The 25,676-nt window shown below is 47.9% G+C and overlaps 1 protein-coding gene across 1 annotated transcript in view; it reads left to right on the top strand.

The window, feature by feature from the left end:
- LOC104487034 (sodium- and chloride-dependent betaine transporter) overlaps nt 1-21,821 on the top strand; it is a 32,146-nt gene extending 10,325 nt beyond the window's left edge. Inside the window, exons 6-14 of the mRNA XM_010129893.2 lie at nt 1,078-1,212; nt 3,403-3,506; nt 5,029-5,153; nt 5,443-5,555; nt 6,898-7,035; nt 8,469-8,571; nt 14,579-14,679; nt 15,764-15,934; nt 19,179-21,821. Coding sequence (XP_010128195.2) covers nt 1,078-1,212; nt 3,403-3,506; nt 5,029-5,153; nt 5,443-5,555; nt 6,898-7,035; nt 8,469-8,571; nt 14,579-14,679; nt 15,764-15,934; nt 19,179-19,322 — 1,134 coding nt within the window. The 3' untranslated portion in view covers nt 19,323-21,821. The remainder of the gene's footprint in view (nt 1-1,077; nt 1,213-3,402; nt 3,507-5,028; nt 5,154-5,442; nt 5,556-6,897; nt 7,036-8,468; nt 8,572-14,578; nt 14,680-15,763; nt 15,935-19,178) is intronic.
- The last annotated feature ends 3,855 nt before the right edge of the window (nt 21,822-25,676 follow it).

The following is a 25,676-nucleotide window of genomic DNA, read 5'->3' as shown; positions in this document are numbered from 1 at the left end:
TAAGGAGTCCAAATTTAAAGAAACAATAGCAATATCAGGAAAATAATTCCAAATGACACTGTGAAGACTCATTTTCTTTAAAAGTCTTTTTCTTTTATTCATTTTGCCCACTCTCATGCTCTTTCCATGTTTACTTTCCTTATGCATTCAGCTGATGTGTATAAATGCTCCCCAGAAGTGATTTCTGAAGGTAGATTTTAGTACTTGTGCCAAAAGTGCTCGCATTCTCATTCAATTGGGGAACAGCAAAAGTGCCATGTACTGTGACTTATTTGACCAATTATCACTAAGCAGAAAGAAACATCATTTTAGGCCCCTCACTATGAATCCATAGAGTAAACAAGACTTCACATTACTTGAATGAATTTTAATAATGAATAAATGTCAGGAAGTTGCAACTTGCTCAAGGATATTTTGCAAATAGAAAGAAAAATATGTTACATTAGGCAATGGATTAGAGATGACTAATTCTGCTGTAATATTTATTTACATCACACACAAGAAGTGAAAATAAGGTTTTACAAAAATAATGGTCTACATTTTCTTTAAAGGCTTTGAGGTGCTCTCATTTTTCACCTGTGAGCTCAAAGGCATTGAAAGGATGAGGGAGCTGCATGAGCACCGCTGGAAATGAGACCCCCCTCAGAGGTGTCTCAAATTGGGCAGCAAAAGTTGCTGTTTAATTTGGAAAACTCTTGCTGGGAATAGGACCATTTTAATAACTCCTCATTAAAACTCAGTGACACGAGGAGACCTGAGTTTCTTCTGCAGCTCTAGAAAGATGAAGAGAGCAGCTTGAGAGCAGGGGAATTACACTGACTGGAAAGAGAAAATAAAGCAATGCAACCAGTGGCAGAGTTTCCAGTGAGGAACAAAATGTAGATTAACTAAATCACTGGTGCGATGTAACCTTGATTCATTTCTTTCCCACCTCTCTTCTACACTAGCAGTAGCAGCTATAGCCAACAGCAGAGGCCAGGGACATTTGCTGGGGTGGGAGGCCTGCAGATGAGATGAGGTGATGCCTCCACCCCTTCCCCGCTGACCCTCTCTCCTCTTGTTTCCCTGTGCCCGCAGGTCGTTTACTTCACTGCCACCTTCCCATACGTGACGCTGATCATCCTGCTGGTGCGAGGAGTCACGTTGCCGGGTGCTGCCCAAGGGATCATCTTCTACCTGAAGCCGGACATTTCCAGGCTGGCAGACCCGCAGGTGGGTGGGGGTCAGGCAAGCGCTGGCTGCGGGAACCAGCGCCCTGACCCTTGGATCTGCTGCTAGCTGAGGATCTAGCTGTCTTCTCCAAAAGGAGACCAGCGAACCACTGAGACCTCCTTAAAAGAGCTGAGAGGGGTCTAGTCTCCCTGCACAGCACAGCCTTTTTGCTCAAGCATCTGCAGCATACGAACATATTAGGTCATTTCCACTCCTGGGCACAGCGAAACCAGGAAAGTATATGAAATATTCAGCATGTAACAGATGGTTTTGCTGGGTATTAAATGCAAATAATTAAGGAAGGAGGGGGGGAAATTATGTACCGCTTTTCATTTTTTTCTGGCCTGGTTAGCAGTTTGTTTTGCTCCAACAGGGCCCTCCCAGAGCCCTGAGACTGAAATCATACAGGGAATATGGGCTGCATAGCAGGTTCACTTCACCCCTCCCGGGGGCTGGTCCCACGCTCTTGGGTCAGGATCTGGCCAAAGGGAGAACATCAGACCCTGCCACCACTCGCTGCAGCTCATGCTAATACCCCCTGGCAGAAAGGATGCTCTGTACCCAGGGAGGGCAAGTCCAGATTAAGGCAAGGAGTGCAGCCGAACCTGGGACCTGCAAGGCAGCCCAAGTTGGCAGGAGACAGGCAACACCCTTGGAGGCTGCATGGGCATGATCCTTGGAGGATCCCCCCAAGGTGTCTGCTCTGGCACCTTTCTGTAACAGGTCGCTTCCCTTTTCCAAGCAGGCTCAGCAGCGCTGTGCGGGCTGCCTCCCTCATCCCAGGGAGGTGCTAGTGTAGAGCCCCCCCACCAGAGAAGCATTTAAATGATGCTGCTGCTAATTATTCCACTGCTGAATCTTTCCTTGGAGGCAGCCAAGCGATACGCTGAGCCCACAGTCTCGGCTTACCCCCCGCATCTTCCCAGATGGCTGAAGCCCCAACTGCTCCCAAACCAGCTGCCAAACACACCCTGTCTTCCCTCAAGTGGCTTTCAGATGCAATTATGTGTTGTCAATACAAAATCTGTGGAGCACTGAATGCAAAAAGCCAGCTGAACATAAATGGCATTTTAATATAAAAATAAATAACAAGGAGGTGACAGGGGCTGACTGCATTTTATTCATGGTCAGAGCTTATTTACTGCGAACCTCCCTGTTTTTCACAGCCTAACTGAAGCTGACATGGTCTTTCCAGGCTGCTGCAACACAGCATAGCAGGAGTGAGAGATCCTGCTACTGGATTTAGGCAGAATGTGGGGCTTTGAGGTAAAGCAGGATGTGTACCCATGCCTGAAGGGCTGCCACGTACGGACATATCTGTGAGACCACCAGCAGCAATGCCTGGGATGAGATTTTTTTGAAGGCTGCCAAATTACAGCTGCCTGGATGTTTGCAGCTGGGGGCTGCTTAGAGGAAAAAGAGAGTGAGAGGGGATGCATAGACAAACAGAAAGGTGAACTGTTTTCCTGCCTGCCTGCTAACTCGCAGCTCAGGGCTTTCCCTGGCAGGGCGTGAGAGAGGTGCTGCCGTTCAGCCCACAATACACCAAGTCAACAAGAGACTCCTCCACAGAGGAGAGGACTGGAGCAGCAGTGAACTAACCCACACAACTTTTCCCATGCAATACCAGAGCAAAGGGAAACCTGTGTCCATGACACTCAGCTGGCCTGAAATCTCTCAGCCTGGCAATTTTTCTCCCATTCCCCCTGCACTGCAGCCTCAGAGATGTGGGAAATCAGATTTTGGAGCAGGGAGGGGAATGCACTGGTCATGCAAAGGACTCACTGGCTCTCTCTTGTGACAACTCACCAGTGGCTCTGTGAGCCCTGAGCTATGTAGGGATCACAGACACGTACAATGCCAACTTAAGCCAGAGCCACACTATCAGCGATGCCACCTCCACCCAGAAAGCAAAAGTGCAGGATGGAGAAGTAGTGTCAGGCATCGATCAGTACCCTCTGTTGCTTTGAGTGGGATGTGAAAGGCTCCCCTCAGGAGCCTTTTTCTACAGGATTTTCAGTCCCACAGCTCAGTTTTCCCAACGAGGTATCCCAGTTTCTACACTCTCTGAGCCCCTCTCCCTCTTATGGGGTTTGTTCTGCACTGATGGAGGGGTTGTTGCTAGACAGGGTACAGCCATTTCTTTATTTTGTCGCCAGGTCTGGAGACCACTGACCTTCTCTGTTCCAGGTCTGGATGGATGCAGGCACTCAGATCCTCTTCTCTTATGCCATTTGCCAGGGGTGCCTGACAGCTCTGGGCAGCTACAACAAATATACCAACAACTGTTACAGGTAAGAGAAGCCTGGACTCCTCGCATCCTTCTGGAAATTTACTCAGAGACAAACAGCACAGAGCTTCATCTGAGACAGGCTCTGTCCCCAGAGAAGACCTTGGGTCGTGCTGCTTTGGCTAAGGAGCTGCTCAGAGTGTTGAAGCTGCAGAGGACCCAGGGATGCAGAGAAGCTGAGGGAACACAGGAGCTCCAGAAAAGGGTTTTAGTAGCTCTCTCCTGCATGAGCCAACTTGGAAACAAGAGAGATTGGAGGAGGAGGAATGAAAATGGAGAGTGTCTCCAGCCGCTGTGGAGAAACTATGGATTATTCTGACAGGGTGAGTGAGCAGGGGTGGCACAACCAGCTTTGCTGTCACTTGCTAGGCAGGGGAGATGGCACAAAGATCATGGCTGGGCCTGCTGTCTCCAGTGCTTTACTATCATACAGGTAATGTACTGCCAGTGGCATTCTGATCCTAACAAGATTAATCAAGTCTGTCTGGCCTCCTCCTTTCCCTTGGATTACAGATCTGTTTTATCCATGGCCTAATGCAGAGCTCCATGAAGCCATCAGGACCATGTCTGACACCTTCCACAGAGCCCTAAGGAGAGGGGGCTTTGTTATTCCTTCATAGCGCTGGCACGAATGGGAAAATGTAATGGTATTCTGGAGAGGTCAATCAGCTCTTCTCTTCTTCTGTTCTCCAATATGTGCTGCCATGGCTTTTGGTCAAGCAATTAATACTTTCCCCTGGCTCTCCTGAAATGTGTCTGTCACCGATAAAGCGATGTGCTGACGCCTTACTCTAACACATTAGGTGCCTTGGACTGGCAGCTTAGCTCTGGGTGTCCACGCTGCCCCACAGCAGCTGATGCTGTGGGTCAGGTCTGGTGGCTGCCCAGCCATGATCCCAGAGTGTGAGGTTTCCAGCCCAGCCAGATCAGACTGGTGCCCCATTTTTGCAGGGAGCAAGTGCGCAAGTGTTTCAGGACAAGTGGCATAGCGCACTCCAGCCTCCACCTGAACATACTTAACTAAGACAGTGTAGACAGAACCCTTGTCAGATGAGGACTTTTGTTAACCCATTAGTCCTTGTTTTACCTGACCTGCTGTACCTCTACATGTTCACACTTTCAGATGCTCCTCTTTCTTGACTGTGTTTACTTTTGCAACCCCTTCGTGTTTCTAGTTTGCTAGTTGCCTCTTTTTCTCCATAGTTTTTCTTATTCTCTTGACTCCTGTCAACGTTTTTTTTTTTGTTGCCGTGTCCCCAAGGGTATCGTTGTGGCATCCCACTCACAAGCCACTGGTGCTGCCTTATGTCTCTCTTTGTGCCACCTATAGTCTATAGCTCTTGAATAGTGGGATATAAGGTAAGTAGGCTGATTTTTGTCTCTTCTGTTTTGAGATTTGTAATTCTGAGGGCGTTCAAGAGCAGCACTGCTGTTCCATCTGTGCTGTCTGACCAGAGAAGCAGAGTACAGACATGACCCCTAATAGACTCATTCTGCCCCTTCTCTCTCTGGTCTCCCCTCTGCAGGGATTGCATCATGCTCTGCTTCCTGAACAGTGCCACCAGCTTCGTTGCTGGCTTTGCCATTTTCTCTGTGCTGGGCTTCATGGCTCAAGAGCAGGGTGTACCCATTGCAGAAGTGGCTCAATCAGGTAGGTTTTTCCAGGAGACTTCAGAATGAAGGCAAAACAGAAAGCCTGACGGGAAAGGGGATTTTTCTGAAGTAAAGCGCAGGATGCTTTACATCCTCTATCATTGTGGGTGTCCATAGCAAGATCTTCAGGACCACTGCTTCCCAATGCAGCTTTCAACCCTGTAGGGGAAGGGAACCGTGGTGGAGTGAGCTCAGAAGCAGTAGATGAACTCACTCTGTGCTGCAGGGTGGTGGTGGCAGATGGTGGTGTGGGAGGCACTCGTGGTCATCCTGTGGTCTGTTGGCAGGTCCTGGCCTGGCTTTCATAGCATACCCAACAGCTGTAACAATGATGCCCGTGTCTCAGCTCTGGTCCTGCCTCTTTTTCCTCATGCTGATCTTCTTGGGACTGGACAGCCAGGTATGGCAAACACACCCTCCTTGTCTAATGCCCAGGTGCCTGTCCCCGCTCTGAGCACTCCCCAAGGCCATGGGAAAGGATAAGGTGGTTATGTGCTTTGCTGGTACCTCAAATACATTCTCCACATCATCTGCAGCACTTTCACAGTGTGGGAACTCAGAGCCAGGGCCGATCGGAGGCCGCTGTGTGCTGGCATCTCTGTTTAACATCTGTCTCCCTGTGTGTACGTGAGGGTGTCCCAGCTACATCCCCTCCCACCTCTGTGCCAACGCCAAAACTTTGCACAGTGCAGAGTGAGGCCTGGCACAGAGCAGGGCAGTTTGGGAAGAGGAATGGGGCTGTTTTCTCCCAGCTGCATCTCAGCACACAATCCCTGTGTGCTCTCCTCACTCATGTGCCCTTCTCTTACCCTCTCACACCCTTCTTGTGCCAGGAGCAAAACCCAGCAGAGCACCCTGCACAGTGTGCAACTCTGGAAAGCCATCACGAGGGGAGCGAGGTGTGTCCCAGCACGCCTGCCAGGAATGGTGCTCTGCTCAGGCTCCGCTTTGCAGCACCTCAGCCCTTGCACCTGGAGAATGAGGTCTCTTTCCTCTGTTTCTCTGGGTTGAGGTCCCCTCCTGCCTCATCTCGCTTACAGCTTTGCTTCATGCAGGCTGGGCTGTCCCAGCAGTGGCTGATGTTCTCTTATGTACCCCGTGGGTGAGGTACGCTGCAGGACTGAGAGCCATGTGGTGAGAAGCAAGCGTCCTGCCCCGCAGTCAGCCCTGAAAGCCAGCAATTCACCTGCAGGACCCCAAGCCACCCACCCTACTGGGTTGTCCCAGGCAGTCATGGCGTATTTTGCAGCCAGTCCTGCTGCACAAGGGGTGTGTTTGATGCTAGGGCTGAGCTGTGCCCTTATGGTCACTTGGCTCCCCTTAGCTTCACAGTGGCAGGGGGAGCTCCCCTCTGCCATAAGGTGCCATCTCAGGTGCTTCCTCGCCCTGCTCAAGGGGTGCAGTCTGCCCCTTGCCTCCCCATCCTTTGTCTGCTCCCACTGTGCAGCAGCATGCTTTGTTGGGCTTGAGGCAATTTGTTGTACATCTCACAGCTCATCCTCCCAACATGGGGCTGTACTTATAACTCTTTTGGCCTGCAGCTCCAGAGGAGACCTTACTGATACACCAAGCTGTGTTTGGGTCCCTAGCAGTTGCAGCTGGCCTGTGGTGGAAGCAAGACGGACAAAAAGAGAAAAAAAAATATATATATTTGGTTGGTTGGAGGGCAAAAGGACAGTGAGAGGGAATCTGTGCTTGGGGAGGGGGAAACACTGTTTTTTCTAACCTGTCTTCTTCTGCAGTTTGTCTGTGTGGAAAGCATGGTTACAGCTCTTATTGATATGTTCCCGGGAGTGTTTCGGAAGAAGGGGCGTCGGGAGCTGCTGATCCTGGCCATTGCAGTCATATGCTACCTGCTGGGCTTATTGCTGGTAACTGAGGTAAGAAAAGAGTAGCTGGGGTATACAGCTGAGCACCAGAAAGCCCACTAGACTGCTCTGGAGGAGTGGGTAGAGACAGCAAGCTCATCTTTGATGCTGTTAATTATCCTTCATTATCCTGCATTAGCTGATGTCTCTCGCAGCCGGTGTTGCTTTTACCCTGCGTGATGCTAGTGTACTCGCTGCATAACTGAGCCTTCCAGAGAGATGGTCCCAGAGAGGCTGCCTGGAATATAGCTTTATACAAATACCAGGTCTGGTGGCTGAAACAAGCTGAGCTGTACAAGTAAAAGCTCTTCAGTGATCATTTGCTGCCTGCTTTCCACAAGAAGAGCAGCAGGAGGGGAGGTTGGGGGCAATGGCTGTATCATAACCCTCCCTGAGCCAGTGGGGAGCCTGTGATCCCCGAGAACAGAAGCAACAGAGCTGGATCCATGCGATCTTATGTGCCCAGAGTTTACCCTGCTCTGCAGCTAATAGCCAAGCACCTCTGCCTGCACAGCGGTGTGCTGTGCTACGCTGAGCAGGCATAGTGCATGTTTGGGCAGGGGTCTTAGCACTCCTCTCTGTTGCCTCCGTGTGCTGTATAGTAACAGCTAATTCCTGCCAAACCTTATAGGCACTGCTGAGTGATCTTCCAACAGGATCCCGCCTAAGGATTTGCTGAAGGCAACTTCTACTGCGATCAAGAGAGTTTGAGTGAAAGTGCGTTAAGGGTTCCCATGGCTTTTGCATGCCCCCTTGGATGGAGGCATCTACTGCCATTGTTGCAGGATGTCACCTCATAATGTGGTGGGTGAAGGGGTAACTGTTCTGCTACTCTGGCAGCATCTAGAGCCTTTCACTACTTGAAAACTTTCACTACTTGAAAGCATCTACTTGACTTGTATTGGAGGGGCTTTCTCTTTGAGAAAACACATGAAAGTATGACAGAGGAGTCATCCACTGACCTGTACAGGTAGCTGATGGCAACTATGCAGGACTCAGCTCAAAGGTAGAGGCAGCAGGGAACCCACACACCTCTGCTATCGTAGGGCTTGGACCTTGAGCAATATGTAAAGATGGATGCAGCTAAAATGAGATATCTGAATGTCCTGATCCTCAGGATCCTAATTTATTGGGTGCAGAGTTCTGCACTGCTACATGGGATTTTGAAACGATTCTGGAAACTTGCTAACTGATTTAAAATGAGCAAACAAACTGGCTCCTGCTCCTATGTACGTAGAAACCAGCCTAGCCCAATGGTATCATAAAATGCTCTCCTGCCACTAGGTCTGACTGTCTTTTTGGGACTGAGTGGGGACAACCCAAGAGAAGGCTTTTCTCCTTCTCCCACCCACTCTAGGTGCAGTGTTTCTGCTGCTTGCCTCAGTCATTTTTCCCTCACGTGGAATAGTCCTGCCATGACTCTCCCTTCTCCACCTCTTCAACAGGGTGGGATGTACATCTTCCAGCTCTTTGACTACTATGCTGCCAGCGGCACATGCCTGCTCTTCCTGGCCATTTTTGAAGTCATCTCTGTAGGATGGGTGTATGGTGAGTGGAGGACAAAACCCTGTGTTGCTTTTTCTCAAGGCAAGGGTTGGGAGATTGAGAAGTGGGAGTGGATGGAAAAGATCCTTAGGGAGAAAAGAAATGCCATAATTACCCTCTTTCTTGTCTGGTTTCCACTGTGTTTCCTCGCAACATTTCTTAATTGCTCCACATTTAGAGTAGGAATGTTTTTTCCCTCTCTGAAGATTCCTCATGTTGAACTACCTTGCTGCTCTTCCCATCTGCCCTTTGAATTAGAAACTCAGCTGTAGGAGTCTGACTGCTGTTCTTTGCTCTCTGTTACAGTCTGCTTACACTGTGCCTTTAGTATAGTCCTGTCAGTTAATTTAACACAAAATGCGGGGATGCAGACTTGCTGTGTGTTACTTCTGCGATGATACATGCTTCCTGTTGGCATGGGCTGTGATAGCACTCCTGAAAGAAATAGGAGGGACTGCTTTGGCTCTCAGTGAAGTCTGTAACTCACCTACTCAGGAGCAGGACTAAACTGATCTCCATGAACTATCAGAAGGAAATTGACTGCTTGTTAGCCTGTGCAGTAAGAAGAACGTTCCGTGATATCCTACGGGAGACCTCTTCCCTGCTGAACGATGCCTGAGCAGACAGGCTGCAGTTCGTCTCCCTGAAGCTTACGTTAAGGCTGGTGGTTTTCAGACAAAGGGTTTAGTTGTGTGTGATGCAGAGCAGCTGCTCTCTCTCCTTACCTTCATGGAGCTGCAGGAGCTCAGTACCTGTAAGGATCGTGCAAAGCTGTAGTAGATGCCAGCTTAGACCAGACCCTCAACATCCCACAAAGAAGCACCTGTTGGCTCCTAGCTATGCCAAACAGTGTGGCTGTCCTAACCTATGGAAAAGATTGCAAGCGTGAGCATCATGTTGTGTCTCTTTCAACAGCCAGGAGAGGATGTTCAGGGAAGAGTATAATAGCAGAAGAGTTAGCAATTATACTTTCTGTGAATATTCTTCCAGCTCCTAACAACTTCTTATAAAACCATTGAATGGTTTGGGTTGGAAGACAACTTTTAATGTCATCTAGTCCATCCCCTTGCCATGGACAGGGATATCTTTCACTAGATCAGGTTGCTCAAATCCCGGTTCAACCTGACATTGAAAACTTCCAGTGATGGTACATCCACAGCTTCTCTGGGCAACCTGTTCTAGTGCCTTACCACCCTCACAGTAAAAAATGTCTTCCTTATATCCAATCTAAATCTACCCTCTTTCAGTTTAAAACTGTTACCCCTTCTCCTGTCCCTACAAGCCCTGGTTAAAAAAAAAAAAATCTCTCTCTTTTTCTTTCAAGCCCTCTTTATATATTGAAAGGCTGTGACAAGGTCTCCCCAGAGCCTTCTCTTCTCCAGGATGAACAACCCCAACTCTCTCAGCCTTTCTTCACAAGAGAGGTGTTTCATCCCTCTGATCATAGAGGTTGTGATGGGTGTAGTGCAGGTGTCTCACCCCTGATGAAGGGGTTATCGGTTTTGCCAAGCACTGTACATGTGCAGCAGGAGCCAATTGCTAGTCTGGATGGACTCCTCTCTTACTTAAATGGGAGTGGGTCCCGCTGCTTGGGCTGGACCTCCAGGGAATGCAAGAGAAGCAGATCTGTAAGACAGATTTATTCTGGAGAGATGTCCTGCAAGGGGAGCTCACCTGAGAGCTCGCAATACCAGACTCTGGCTAGATTTAAATTTAGAGTCACTTTGTACCCAGTCCCAGTAGGATTTCCATGGGAGTGGAGATTCCCATCCATCTGTGACAGAGCTTCATCATCACTATGCTCGGTTACATTAAACTGAATTATGCTTTAATGTATAGAACCCCCCTGCCATCTTTATGGTCACATAGGCCACATACCTTTCCCGACAACCCATGGAGAGAAGCTATGGCAGACAATGAGCAGTGGGAGAGGTGATGCTGCCCCAGCAGCCTGGAAGGAAGATGGAGCATGCAGGGACTGAGAAATGGCCCTTTCCCTCAAAACCAGGAGTTAATTTGCCTACTCTACACTGTGGCATTTTACCCTCTTGTCCTGCTTTGCATCCATTGGGCTGATTCTGGTCCAAAATGTAGTCAGAGGGCCAAGGTGGGGCATCTTAGTGAAAAAAAAAAATGTGCGTGGCACCAATTAATGTTTTTTTTTTCCCCCAGCCTCAGAATTGGCAGAGCTGAGCCTCTTGCTTACACTGTGAAGAATTATAGGATTTTTGCTAACACAAATATGTGTTCTGAGCTTCCCCTTTCTCAGCACATACGCCAGCCACCCACCACTTGGCACTTCCCTCTGCTGCCAGGCAGCTGCTCTCGCGACGCTCTGAGGATTTCCTCGCGTACCGCTTGCTGCCTATGAAAGGTTCGCCTGGTGTTGGACCTGCCGATCACATTCCCTGGAGGGGAGTGCTGGAGGTTTTTTGGTTATTTGGTTATTTTTTCCCCCCTTGTCCTCTCTCCCTTCCACTTTGGGACAAGCAGGATGGCACAGGTTTTCAGCACTGTGATTCACAACACGATGTCACTGAAGTGTGCTGCAGAGATGATATTTTGCAGGCAGTCACAGCATGCACATTAGGATTAGCTGTTCGAGGAGAAAGCGAGTGCCTCCATCACCGCAGGAGAGCTGGGGCTGAAACCATTAGGAATGTTTGCAAAACTAAAGCAAACCGATGCCAGCGGGTACCTGTGGGTGATTCCGATTTGTCTCTCTTTCATGGTATAAATCTTTCTCTCACTCTCTGGCTCACATGCAGCTTGGCTACCAGAAGTGGCAGCCTCCTTCTGCCTGGATCCTGCAGGACGGGCTTGCACCGGCTGTGTGTGCTTTATCCCCTTGGATGCACTGGCTGCAGGCAATCTTACACTCTTTGAGCAGGACCTTTAGGGTCCATAAACGTGCACCTGGTACCCAAAGGGCGCGCAGTCGTTGCAGTGCCGCAACGCCTCTGCTGCTGGCATTTTGCACAGGTTTGGCACAGGTGTTGACGCTGCAGGTTTGAGACCAAGAGGGAGCAGATACAAGCGTAGCACTGTGGCACAGAGCTGGAGTCACCAATTATTGAAGTCCTGTGGATGAAATTTGAGGCAGATGAACACAAATATATACAGCTTTGGGCAAAAGATTTAAAAGGGAGGGCTTTACATAGATTCCAAACTGGCAGATCTGCGAGACTCACTGTTTCTGTATATTGTAAAAGTAAAATAAAATCTTTGCCCCTCTCAGTTTAGATATCACCTGCAGTTATTATAATCTATGTAAAATGAGATGGGCTCCATAAGGACAAGACATAAAAATGTAAGCAAATCTCTAGTTGGATTAATGTGAAATTTATGCCCATGAATTTATGTAGCAAAATTAAATGATTTGTCAGAAAAGCATGCAACAGCTTTGAAGGTTTATGGGATTGGTCAGCACAAGATAAGTGGTGCCAGCATGCATGGGTAACTGCCCTGAGCCTGCATAGCATTGTTCCTTGTCTTGGGATGCTGGGGACAACAGCAAACATCTTTGTTCATTCCAACATTTCTCTGAGGAAATCTTTATGGTTTCCTCTGCAGGAGCTTTATCTAATCCTTCTAATGTGCTAGGAAGGAAGGAGGACTACACACATCCTCCAGCTTCTAATTTGCTCAAAAAGCCAATGATGAGTGATTGAACTGATGACTTCTTAAGCTTGATTACTTTTTCATCTGCCTGTGAGACATAAACCTGTAAAACCTCTTGTTCATATACTCTCTGAGGACACTCATATCAGTCCCCATTGTGTTTCATCACATCACCTACTGACTGCCACAGTGCCTGTGGAAATGCAGGACCTGATGGTTGTACTACAGAGAATAGGGATAAGGACAGGTGGAGGCACATCGTAACTAACAACATCAATTTTGGGTTGTTTTCTTGGTGGAGGATGGATGTCTGTTGTGTCTTTCTTTTTGTTCGGCAGCTTTGTATTTCTTTAATTGCTATGTCTCTTCCACTAGATCCTAGATCCAAATTTGCAGTGAAACTTTGGTTTCCATAATGAATGAATTTATCTGTCATATGTTCGACATCATAGTGTGTTTCTGTGGAAACACTATACAATATAAGAGATTGTGCTATGCTCTTATTCTAAACTGCAAGTCACATCATTTATATCTCTCTCCTTTTTTTTTTCCCCCTACCCTGTGGAAGATTTTGGCTTGTTGGCAAAATAAATTTTTTTATACCATCTCCCTTTCACCCCCAGTATATTTTCAGAAATGCTATCTGAAGCCCCATGGTATTTACAGCTTGGAGGTTTTAGGGTTCTGTTCTCTAGTGTAGGCGAGGCTCCCACACAAGCCTGCATGTCCCTTGATATGCCACAAAACTTGTTGTCTTTGCTTGAGGCTAACGCTTTACTTGCCCACTCAAGATGGGAACCACAAGGTGTTCAAAGAACCTACCCTCCCCAGCCTTAATGCTTCAAAAAGCTGGGCTTAAAAGAGCTTTACTGCAAATGTTAGTCATGGGATATAGAAAATAATGCAAAGAATTACAAAAAAAGGGAAGCATATATAATGTGCTTTTGTAGAATTCACATATTTAAAGGAAACATTACATGACAATTTAATTCTAAGATGTAAAAAACACAAACCAAAATAAAACTCACCAAATCCCAAACACAAGCATGACCAGACCTCTAGGCACATATTTTGCCCACCCCAGCCTGCTGGTGTTAAGATGCAAAGAAGCAAGGTTTCGTCATGCTTGCAGGTGGGAACAGAGGCATGACCTTAAGTTCACAGTGGGATGAACATCCCTAAAGGCAGAGCACTTCTTTATCAGCTAAACACTGTGATTAACCTTCAATAAGACAATTCTGGTATTATTTCATCCTGGAGGTGCTTAATTGGTAACCCTTTCTATGGACAACCTAGCTCCATTTTTTTTTTTTCTGTCTTATATTGTTACTCTATTATATCTGAGGCAGTCTGATATAGTACCTCTGGATAGCTCTAATTAGGAAGGAGTTAGGGCATCTTATGAATGACTGTTCGATTCTTCTTTGTTTTACATCTCTTTTTGGCCAACATTAGGCTGTTGTTCCTTGAAAACATCTTAGAGCTTACTATAAGGTCTGCTGAGGTCCATCTGTATTATGCCATTTCTTCTGTGTACCGTTGCATACATTTCCTCTTTGGGTTGGGAAGAGTCAATGGATAAGGTCTGGCCAGTGGCAGGGCTTTTAGATGCTCTTCAGAGGTATATCCCACTCTGGTGCACCATGACATTCAGGTGAGTCCCGCATGCTGTGAACAACATAATCTACTAAGTGAAACTAATGAAAGGAGAAGAAGATCGGGGGCCCATAGGACAGCTCCCGTTGGACAGTACAGCAGCTCTTGCACGTGGAAGATTTGGTTTCCACCAGAGTTTGGATTGCCAGGTCTTCTGGGTGTATGCCAAAAATAAAATATTTTGTGGAAAGCAGGCTCTTGATGACAGGGAACATGCTCATCTCAATGAGAGATTCTTGGCATGACTTCCCTGGTGTGCCAATCTGGTTACAAAGAGAGGGTTTTGTTTGGTGTCCCCCACTCTCTTTGTTTCTTTTAGCACTCTGGGCTCACACAATCCCACGTGCTTAGCCTCCAAGCGCTTGCCCTTGCTGACCCATAAACCAGGTACCTCTCCTTGCCTTCTGCCGGTTCTTACCAGCTCTTAGTGGCACGTGGGCTGCATCCTCTCACTTACAGCTGCTGCTGACTGAGGGACTGGGCATTTCTTCCTTGTCAAGCTTTCTGATAACTCATGGCTGAAGTTAAAAACCTCCGTCTGTATTTAGTCACAGATGGGCATTTTCAATGCTGGAAAAGCCCGTTACCTGCTACTATGCTATTAGGATAGCTGTGTTTTTGCCAGGAGTAAACATTGAGGACAAAGAAAGTTGGGATCTGATGTGAATAGTGGTTGAAGGAAACAACAATGACCTGCCCTATGACTTTGTCTCTCTGCTGGCTGGTGGCCAAGGTGCCAACCGCTTCTACGACAACATTGAAGACATGATTGGTTTCCGGCCGTGGCCCTTGATCAAGATATGCTGGCTGGTGTTCACCCCGGGTCTGTGCTTGGTAAGTGCAATTATGACAACATGGCATATTATTATGTGTCCCTGGGTTCTCAGTAGAAAAGGTTGATTTGTCTTCAAGGCACTGCTGTAATTTTTTCAAACTGCTGTGGAGAAGCAGAAGCTTGTCCATAGCTGAGGCGGCAATTTGTTTCCTTTGTAAAGCCTTATCTTTTGCCTGGAAAATTAATTGAGTCTGAAAAGCCACTTGTTTACTGTGAAGGCAAAGGGAAATGTATCCCCAAACTCTGGAGAGGTTTGGTCAGACTGTTTTGAATAGAAGACCAGTGAGAATTACCCTGCTCTGAAATACTTGTTTCAGCCTGTGTTCCTGTGACCTCCTGTGGTTCAGAAATATCTTTCCACGGCCATTTGCTTTCGATGTTATTAAATCTCTTTTAAAACTTCTGTAACAACTTAGTTTAAAGAAAATGAACCCTAAGTCATGCAAGTTCTTGCCTGTTTTGAGTAGGGCTAGTCTTGCTCCACTAACTTTTACACTATTTCTGAGACAAATTCTGCTCCTGTCTGATGTTGAGAGTTGTTTTCTTTGACATCAGTGGGAACACAGATGGGATCTATAGCTACAGTCTACAAAAAAAATTCAAGTCCTTTATCCTCGGGCTCCAGTAAGAGTTGAATACCATGGAAATGTTCAAAGCAAGCCTGATTCAGCACAAATAATCTGAGAGCTCTGTGGCTAGAGAGCCCCAAGAGGGGTAAATCTGTGCTCGTGTGGTACTTCTGGAGGGCTTCTACTAGGGCCAACAACAATTCCTGACTTTGATATGAATAAATGGCTGTCTCAATGTGTCTGGGCCCTCAAAGCTGCTGCCAGCTTTGCTTAAGTTGAACCCTTAAGAAGCCTGAAAGCTTTACACTGCAGTGAAGCCTGGCCTTGCCTCTGAGATAACTACTGGTATGGTCAGCATGCACCAAGCTTTGCCTCATTGCAGCTGGCAAGGGCCATGCTAACTCATGCAAGACATCATACTCACTGCCATCCAGCTGGTGCATGCAGGGTGGCCAGCCTGGCCAGCTTTGCTGCTCCCTTTGCTCTGGCTATGTCTGTGTTTTCTGCTCCTCAGGCCGTCTTCCTGTTTTCCCTCATCAAGTACAAACCCTTGAAATACAACAATTCCTACATGTACCCCCCCTGGGGCTACGTGGTGGGTTGGCTGATGGCACTCTCCTCCATGGTCTGCGTTCCTCTCTACGCCATCTTCATCCTCCTGAAAACCAAAGGACCCCTGAAGCAGGTACTGGGATTGTGGTCACTGGGTGAGCTGCTGCTGCTTCTCCCAGACAGCTCATGGGAAGAGCTCCAGGGAAGATGTATGTGGCACATTTCTCCTCTGAGAGGGCAAGGAGGGTGAGAGTGGCCCTTCCCCAGAATGCCTCGTAGCTCTTTCTGGCAATTTGGAGGGCTTGGAGAGTCCCAGCACAGCTTCCAGGCTGATTATCAAGTGTCCGGAGTCTCCCATGAGATGTCGCACACCCCTGCTCAGTGCAATATGTAGATGTATGCAGAGCGTCTCTAACGCTGGCTCCACTGGATGGCAGAGGACCCCCTCAGGGTGGGCTACCTGAGGCCACAGGCTGATTGGTTTGGTTTATGGTTCAGGGGGTCCTGCTGGCCATGGAAGTAAAGATGGCATCCCACCACCTTTGCCTCCTCTTCCATTACTGACTAGTGTCAGGTGCAAAACAAGAATCTGTTTTGCCTTTACTTTGTGTCCCTTGCCCTTGCTCCCCTTTTAGTCCTGGGTCAGGACTGTGTTATTTTTTCTGAAGAAATGACATGTGACTATTAAACAGGACAGGGTCACCGAGCTTTAGTCTACCCTGTACCATGCCAAAGCCTATCCTTTTTCACTGTAGACACCTTGTCCTAGAAATAATTGTGTCTAGGAAGATGGTGTCATAGAGACGACACCCACCTGGCCCATGAAGAAGGACATGAGTCATATACAGTGCATACAAATTTCTGCACAATTTGTCTTCTGATTCTTCCCCATACTTGCTGGCTGTGGGCTTGTCTGCAGCTGGTTGGGGTGGGGAGCAGGCGAACAGGGGACAGGATCATTCTCATGGCTGTGGTGTAGGTGTGACAGTCACATTGCAGGGTCATGGGGAGGAGGAACCTGCACTGCCAACACAGCAAGGGACAGGCTGGGTGCAGGGTGTCCTCGTTGGCTCCACTGCCTCAGGGAAGGTGAATCTGTGCCCATGGGGGCTCTCATTTGCTGGCTGGGTGATGTGACTTAATAGGGAGTGACAGGACTTGTGGCAGAGCTGGCTAATGCCCATCTCAGGCTCAGAAGAAGATACAGTGCAGTGCCCAGACAGGAATGGTACTGAAGGAAGTCTTCAATGACACAGTGAGAGGGGCATAAGTACGATGCTATGAAATAATTCCTATTTAGCTGCCTTTGGCCCTTGAGCCTCCTGGTTGCCATTGGTGGCCATGAAAAGATGACAAGGTTGGGAGGGAACTGGGAGCTGCATGCCTCCCCGTATGAGGAGCTCCAGGTGAATCTTGTGCTAAAGTGCTGTGATACGATTTGCTCCAAGCTCAGACCTTGAGTCCTGCCTCTTACAGCCCTCTCCTGGGCCATTTAGCGGTAAGGCATCTGTCCTTTCCTGTGTCCGATTTGAAGAGTTTGGCTGGGTGGCTGACAACTTGCCTGACTCCCCACAGCTCAGAGGTTTCATATGTCTAAACAAGGACTTGGAGCTGTCAGTGAAGTAATTGCCCAGATGTCCTGCCTATAAAAGCAATATTTTTCACCTGTTGCAAAGCGCTTTGAGCCCTTGGACTGAAATGTTGCTGTCAGTAGTGTTAGTGCTTATTTTACAGCACATTTGAGGAATTGATTTGGCCAATTTCAGGTTGAGAGTTTTTCTATTTGCCCTAGTTTAGATGATACTAGGTGTAATTTCCAGGGACTTCTCAGTTTTGTTAGCATGAAGAAACTTCCAAGGATGTGGTTTAGGCATGTAAGAAGGAACCAGCTGCTAAGCTGGGGTTGATTCAGGGGAGAATCCAATCCAGCCACATGATACCTCCTGGAATAGATGCTCCTGTTTTGAAAACAGGTTTTCTCAAAATATACCTGTTCCCTTTTTCCAGTCACACCCCAGAAATGTAGTGAATTAATTTCCTGACAGAGATGCTTCCAGGAACAGTGCCTTTCAGCTGAATATTGCAAACCATTCACTGAAAGCAAGTTTGTATTTGGTAATTACGATCAGTCACTGTGACAAACTGATTCCTCATGTTACACTTGACTGACCAAGAAACACAAATGCTGTTTCCCAATGTGTCTGATTAAGACAGCTCAAGCTCCAAAGACTGAAGAGAACTGCTTGCAGAGCAGCCGCAGGCCAAGGCTGATTTCAGAAATCATGGGACAAATAGTTTTGAGTGAATGAGCAAGATTCGGGATTCTGGCAGGTGCTTTGCAAGGAGTGGAAGCACCGAAATGAATCCAGCGAGTCACAGATGAGTTGCCTGCCCTGCCTGTGATGTGCTCTGCAAGGGAGGAGCGTGCACTGGCCTGAACAGCTTGTGATAGAAAAAGTTAAGAATTGTGAAAGCTGGCATTCAGCAGGGAAGTGATACACTAGCCCGTGGAGCCAGGCAGGTGGCTGCAGGACACTGCAGGATGCTGGGCTTTGGGAGAAGTCCAGGTGCTTAGGAAGGTATGTGGTACCAGAGAGGCTAAAAAACGGGATGAGAAAGACCAGAAATTCACAGCAGCTGTCTCTGCAGGCCAGCACCTTTTGCCCAAAGAGCTCCAAGTTCTTTGCAGTTTTTTAAGAATAAACTCTCCGAAGATGACACACTAGCGTACGTGTGTGTGGAGCAGCCTGCAGCACCCCTGCGTTACAAAGGACGGGTGAGCTAAGGGCAAGCAGCTGCCCTGCAGCACCATCGCAGTCTGGCTGGCTGGAAGAGGGGAGCTGGGATGGTTTCAGGGCAGGAACCATTCTACAGAGGGGCTGCTTTACCAGGGAGGTGCCACTGAGGTAGGTATCCCCTGTCACCCCGTTTTGGGACATAGCAGGAGAAGCCCAGCACTTTCTCATGGTTAGGCCATTTGGAAGGCTCCACAGCTCCCACAAAAGACAACGGAAGCACATCTACTTGGCATGGGGAGAAAAAAGGGCTTTACAGTGGCTTTTCCGTAGCCACAGAAAATGTCTGTGGGGCTAATCACTAACATCCTTTCTCCCAGAAACATGTCTATGGGGAGCCCTGTACGTCAAATTGTCAGTCCACGGCCCAGGTTTGAGCCCAGCAGTGAAATAATTGTCATGGAGAGCAGTTAAAGCAAGCCTGCTCTCCTTCCTCTCCCTTTCCCAGTCGTTCAGCAGGACAAGAGCAGGGAGCTGGGAGCGTTATCTCTCTAGATGCCTTTGCCCCCAGCCATGGTTGTGGATCCCTATTGGGTGTCAGTTTGTTTATCAGCTTAATTAACAGAGACTTCCTCTCTGCAGCGGCTGGCACAGCTGATTTCTCCAGCGGAGGATCTGCCGCAGCCAAAGAAGCACGTGGCGGGTCTGTCCGAACTGAAGTGCAAGGAATGGTCCCCTCCAGTCCAGGAGGTGCTCAGCATCACAGAGAGAGAAACCCACTTGTAAGGCGGTGGGGATGTCTCCTCCATACCCTGGACTGATTCGCTCTCTCCTTCTGGAAATGGTTTCTTTTCTCTCCTGGGCTCTTCCCTTCTCTCCTTCACGTCTGAAACAGAAGCATCTGGGACACCATCTCCTTCCAGCCAGCTGGTTGCACCCACGGGGGACAGCGTTTCTTTTGACACCCTGGGGACAACTCTCCCTGTCAGTAGCTGGGGAGAGAGCGACACGCTTTTGTCAGAAGCGTCCTCCAGTACTAACGCTAGTGGGGAAGAGAAAAATGGCATATTAACAAAAAAAAAAAAAGAAAAGAAAAAAAAATTGGTCGTGTTGGGAGGAAGAAAGGAAACCACAATGGTGAGAGAGAGCAGAGAACAAAGGTGTGCAGGAGCAAAGTTGGGGATGCAAAGGCACAAAACAACGGGGCATTAGCGCAGGGAATGTGTAAGTTGGTTCAGAAGCACATAAGAGGCTGGAGGATGACAAAGGAAAGTGCATTGCTAGGTCACCTGTGTACGAGGGAGAGGGAGCCAGGAACATATCAGAGACAACGATAAAAGGAGTGCTGCAGTGCTAGTAGTTATGGCTTCAGTTGTCGCTGAAAGAAAAGAGAGTGACAGGGTGCTCGATCCAGTTGTAGCTGATGATGGATCTCCAGGAAGTCTCAGGATGGAAAGGGGGTGAGGAATAACTATCTCAGGGACCCGCTGTTGGTCAAAACTACATAGCCCAATGAAAATGCATCCGAGAGTGAAACAGCTGAATATTTGACAATTCCTTCAGAAAATTCATGGAGTGCGGGAAAAGTCCCAGAGCAGTTGGTGAAAAAAAAAAGAGCTGCAGCACAGCAGGAAGAAATGAGACCGTGGGGACTGCACGCCCACAAATTTAACTGCACTGCTGGGGCATTTTGTAGAGGAATTAATGAAGGAGCTGATGGGCCTGATTCTGTGCGGCAGAGTAGCTTTGGGGTGAGGGTGGGAGAAGAATTGCGCTCCCTCTGCTTTGCTGCAGATGACTGCTCAGGGGATAAGGAAGACATAATCGGGCACAATAATCATAAGCTCAGGCAAGATGAAGTCATAATTAGTAAGTAAGATGGGTTCATTGGAAGCAGATTGTGTCGAATTAAAGGCCTCTCGTTGCCAGGGCAGACATGAATGTGAGGCGATAGCTGGGAGGGTTTGCACTCGGATGCGGTGCTTGGTGTCGTGCCACACAAATCTGTCCTGTGGAGGATAGGACCCATAAAACTCCCTGCCAAAACCTGTTTGAATGCCTGACAGAATTTCACAGTTAAAACCACAGGAAAAGGCAGTGGCAGGATCCCCACAGGAGCCTGGCTGTGGCTGAGGGCACATGTGCTGGGGCCCAGCTGTATCGCAACAGTGGCGCATCAAACCGTGCCGGAGAATGGCCATTAAAAAGAATTGGAGATGCCACAGGCTCCTTTCCCTTGTTCCTCGTTCCAAGTAATTGCTTTTCCCTGTGCTGTGTGGAGATAAACCACCAGCACTGAAAGTAAGCGGGAAAATCAGGCCTCATCTGTGCAGTGCAGTACCTATTCCAATTGCTATGGGAACCTTATCTTTCACAGTTTCCTCTGAGTTTAACCGGTGAATTAGCATAGGGCAATCTTTTCCCCATTTAATTTCCTTTTCTTTAAAAACTAAAAACTAAAAACTGCTTGGTGAAATGAACGCTGCAAGTCAAGTATCAAAATTTGTACCTCTCTTGGACATTGTCGTTTGATTGGAGATGATTTACTGTAAAAGGCAGAGATATCTGGCAAACCTCATTCTTGTTTCCTGCACCACATATGATACCATTTATGTTGTTTTTATTTTTTAAAGAGCTGAATATCATGTTGCAGCAATAGTCATGGGAAGTATTTTGTTGGTTTTTTTTTCCCTTCCCTCCCAGTGATGTTGCTTATGATTTGGGGGGATCTCTACATACAGCCAGAGCAAAAGCCAGTGGCACCACCAAGGACCAGCGGTGCCAGGGTGGCACAGCCCAATCACCGGCCAACGGGGTGCTGGATGTCTGCTGGGTGCTCGCTCTACAGCTGTCTCCCCACGCTTGGAGCTGCGGCAGGGCTGTGGATGAGCGGTTTGATGTCAGCCACGAGCTGCAGCCGCCTTGGCAGTATCTGTGGCCAAAATGGTGGTGTTGGTTTTGAGAAGGAAACCTGCCTCCTCTTCTTCAAGCAACAGAAAGGGAAGTTAAAGGACTAGGACTTGCCATCCAGATTCAGTCTTAGGCATTAGCATGGGTTTCTTGTACCACCCTTGATAGGACATTTAACCCCTTTGCTCCTGCTGCCCTGCTTTTAAGATGTGAAGTAGTGTCGTACTGCCAGAGAAGTTGTGGAGATGTGTTCACTCCTTTTTCTGAGGTAGTCAGATAACACTGCAAAAATCCTTGGATAGAAGTAAATCACTTCTCAGTTTTGAGCAAAAACGTGGCACTGTGTTATTGAAAATAAATACTGCATGAACTCGTTCCTCTGTTGCTTACGTATAATCTGATAATAGCGTCCCACCTCTGCCAGGAAGCACTGTATTTTAATAAAGTCAGAGGAAGTATTGCTGCCCCACTCAAAGCAATTATAAAATTCCCAGGATCAGGAAATTAATCCAGATGCTTCCGACAGGATCAACAGAGTTTTAGGAAAGCTCAGTGACCTAGGTACACCTGTACACCCACTATACCCAGGCACAAGGGGCAGTGGGGACTGAGCTGGAGGAAACGGGGCATTTTTGCTTGTGAAAACCCTTAGAAGAGCCAGGGAGACTGATTTCTCAGATCTTAGGTCATGTTTGCCTTGCGTGAGTTACGGGTGCTCTGTGGTTTGTGCTTGCATCTGGGGCCTTTCCTGAGCTTTTGCTTCCCTGGTGTGTGGCAGGAGGGGTTTGGTGAGGTGCTTGCCCGGTCTTGAAGGGAGGTGGCCCTTGCCCAGGCAGAAATAAGAGACAGCAGCCAAGTGACTTGGGCACACAGCAAACAAGGGCCAGAAAAGAAGCAGTCTGGAGTCATGAGGGTATAGAGAACATCAGGTTGCCTTGCTGTTCTTTGCATGTACGTAAGCATGTGCTTACGTACAGTAACCTCTTACTAATTAGCTAAGTTGGGTTTGAAAGGGTAAGAGGGGAGCAATGTTCCTCAAAGGAGAAGATAAAATGGAGGAGATGTATATGCTGGTGTCCAGTTCCCTCTGCAGGGCTGCAGGAGAGGGCTGGGGCATTAAAGTCAAACACTTTATTCCTGAGTCTCTTGCTGGGGCCAAGGGAAGAGATGAACCGTGTCTAACAGCACTTGGGGTCATGGTGGGGAGGGGAGGGGGGGTGTTTTGCTTTGTTTTGTTTTTAAACCCAGAATAAGCCCTGCCCCTTTGACTGCTCTTGGGGCACCATCCTGGCTGTGTTTTGAATCCCTGACCCACGACTGTCTCTGCAAAGGAGGACATGTATTTTCGGAGCTGTCTGTTCTGGTTTGTCAAGCCTGTGCTTGGAAAGCTACGTGGAAAGCAAAGGGATTCTCAGGGACAAATGCTTTCAATGGCTGTCCAAAGCCAGTTGTGGGCAACTCTGCCCTGTCTTGCTTTTGGTGACATGCCAAGACCATGCTGTCAAATGGTTTCTTGATTTTTTTTTTTCCAGGATGGGGACCTTTACCCCACTAGCTGTCTAGGATGGCTGCTCTGGACCAGAGGTGTGCTCACGCTTGTTTGTTATTTGCCAACAAGCACTAGACTTTTCCAAAATATGCTTTATCGAGTGTGAGGCTTTTGTTGTACCATGGCATAGATAGTGGGCTCTGGAGAAGAATGAGTGATTACAGGCAGTCTGGTGCCTTTCTCGATCAGTATTTCAACAGGAGATGAAACGAGCTTCTTTTTCTCATGGAGGAATAAACCCATCCTCAAACAAATAAAGCAACCTGTAACCATCCCATATCCTGGAGAAGGGCCATCGCCATGTCATGCGACATGAACCTCCCTCCCTGTGCACTAGCTTTGAAGTGGGAATGACCTGAGACCTGGAGCTCGGTGTTTCTTGACCAGGTTGTCCGTGAGCAGAGGGCTTTGTGCTGGGATGCTGCAAGCACCACACAGGTGGGTCCAGGAGCTGCTGAAGATAAATCCCACCAGTGGCACAGCGGTGTAAATCAGAAACCCTGGGTTAGCCGGAGGCAGCCTGGCAATGGGAACTGGCCCCATGCTGGGGCTTAATCTCATAACTTTGGGGAAAACATGTCCAGGCAGTGTTAGTTTTCTGTATTAGGCTTTTAAATGAGGTGTGAATTTCCCAGCCAGGCCAGGGGACTGTCGCTCCCATTGGCACCGGTGTGATGTGTATGTCGGTCATGTAACAAGAAGATGGCGGTGGAGTCCTCTCTCTCATGCTCCATGCAGTCCTGTCCCATAAGTGTCTGCCCCGTCACCAACACCGGGCTCTTCCATTCCTGGCTGCTTTTGTAGGGCTCAGCTTTCCACCTGCTGCTTAACTCAAGCGTAAGCTACTGGCTAAGTAAAACTGGAGCCCAGGGGCAGCCTCCAGTTGTCCTGTCCTGTAAACCTCCTTACCCCGGAGCCCAAGCACAGGAGTGTGTGTCCCCAGGTGGGCGAGTGGTGCGTTCAGGCACAGTTAGCTTTTTTCAGAGCCTCTGGGTGGAGGATATTTGAACGCTTTAAGAACATATAGATTTTTACAGTGGCAAGTTGGGAAAATGCCAGGAATTCATTTCCTCTTTTTTTTTATTTTTTTAATGAGTTACCTGCCCTAGCCAGCAGTTAAAAGATCCAGCTTTTTAAAGTTATTTGGTGCCTAAAATTTTACATAATGTAATTTTCAATATGACCCCCACCCCAGTCTCTTTTGCAGTTCAAAATGGGGGTAGCATTTCCCTTGCATTTGGGGGTGGTCGAGCTCAGCCCCACTTTCCTGCTCCCCTGGTCTCCAGGCAGTTGGAGTTGGGCTTCATTAGGGCTCTTCAGTCCTCGGGCTCCCATGAGGCTTCACATGAAGAGGAGAAAGGCAGAAGGGGGCTGGTCACTTTGAGAAAGTTAAGAGATACAGATCTGAGATGTTACGCGTCTTCACATGGGTGCTTGTGTGTCAGGGCATCTGAGGGAGAATTACGCTTTGGTATTTTTTGTGTCCTGATCACACCACTGATGTCCATGTTGTGGCAGAGATCAGTGCATAAATATGTTGTTGCTGGCGTTTCAAATTTGTGAGCCTCTGGACCTTGACTGTATGTAGAGGTAATTTGTAATCTTGGTAAAACTTTCCAAAATTTCTTCCCTCTCTGGAAGGAAGTGAAGGGTGTTTTACTAACCCAGGGCAGAGCTGTCAGCAGCACCTTCTGGTTGTTCTGGCCAAAGTCCCTCAGACGGGCTGACGTATGGCACATCGAACAGCGGCAAAGCAATTTCCCACCATCCAATTCTATCGATAGAAGCAAATCCCCTGGGGGGTGAAACGCAATTGCTGCAAACAAGGGCTGGTTTTGGTTTTGTGCATCACATGAGCAAGCAGCAGCTTGGAGAAGTTTTTTCCCTCACGGTGCAGGCACCATCCCTTCCTGCGTGGTGATAAATGAGATAGCACTTGCATGGCACTTCACAGAGGAGCCAGGCCTTTGCTCTTCCTCCTCCCCTTGTCCCCAAGGCCCATGTACTTATCACGATGGAGCACCTGTGGTGGGCAGTGGTTACCCTGCCTCTGTTGTTAACTTACTCTGGCTTGCGTCTCATACCCAGATCTGTCCTCTTTTTCCTCCACACTTATCACATTTTTCCACACGCTCTGTACTTTTGAGGTCAAACATAGCCACACAATAAGGCTTCTTCTCCCTGTAAGAGAGCATTGCCATACTGTCGTACTGGGAAGTGGCATAAGCTCTATCAGTATAACTGTACTTTTAAGTACAGATTAAAGATTTAAAGCATCTACCTCAGTGCTTTTATCTGCCTAAGCCTCTTAATATAAGTGGGAAAAAATCATATGCTCTCCTGGCAGAGCTATAGCAATGATGTAACTAGACCTAAGGGCACATTTACTTTTAAGTTAGGTTGGCTTAACACAGTATGTGATTTCACTTAAATCTTCTGAAGTATGTGAGGACACTTCTATTTATGTCCCATTCACACTAATTTTAATTTATATTAAGTCCATCAGAATCAAGTCTGAGCTAGGTTGAACACAGTGTTACTTTTCATACTGCTTTGGATGGATTAGAAACCACAGAGCTAGATCACCACAGTCCCCTGGCAGCGCAGTTTCACTGACAGAAAGAAGCTCAGGATTTTTAGCTATATTAATCAAAACAACCTGCAGACACAGGCACACTTTC

This window comes from Chlamydotis macqueenii, chromosome 1 (genome assembly GCF_036417535.1).
Source record: "Chlamydotis macqueenii isolate bChlMac1 chromosome 1, bChlMac1.mat, whole genome shotgun sequence".
Classification (NCBI taxonomy): Eukaryota; Metazoa; Chordata; class Aves; order Otidiformes; family Otididae; genus Chlamydotis; species Chlamydotis macqueenii.
Note: the sequence above shows the minus strand (reverse complement) of the source record. Positions and strands in the feature narration are given on the sequence as shown.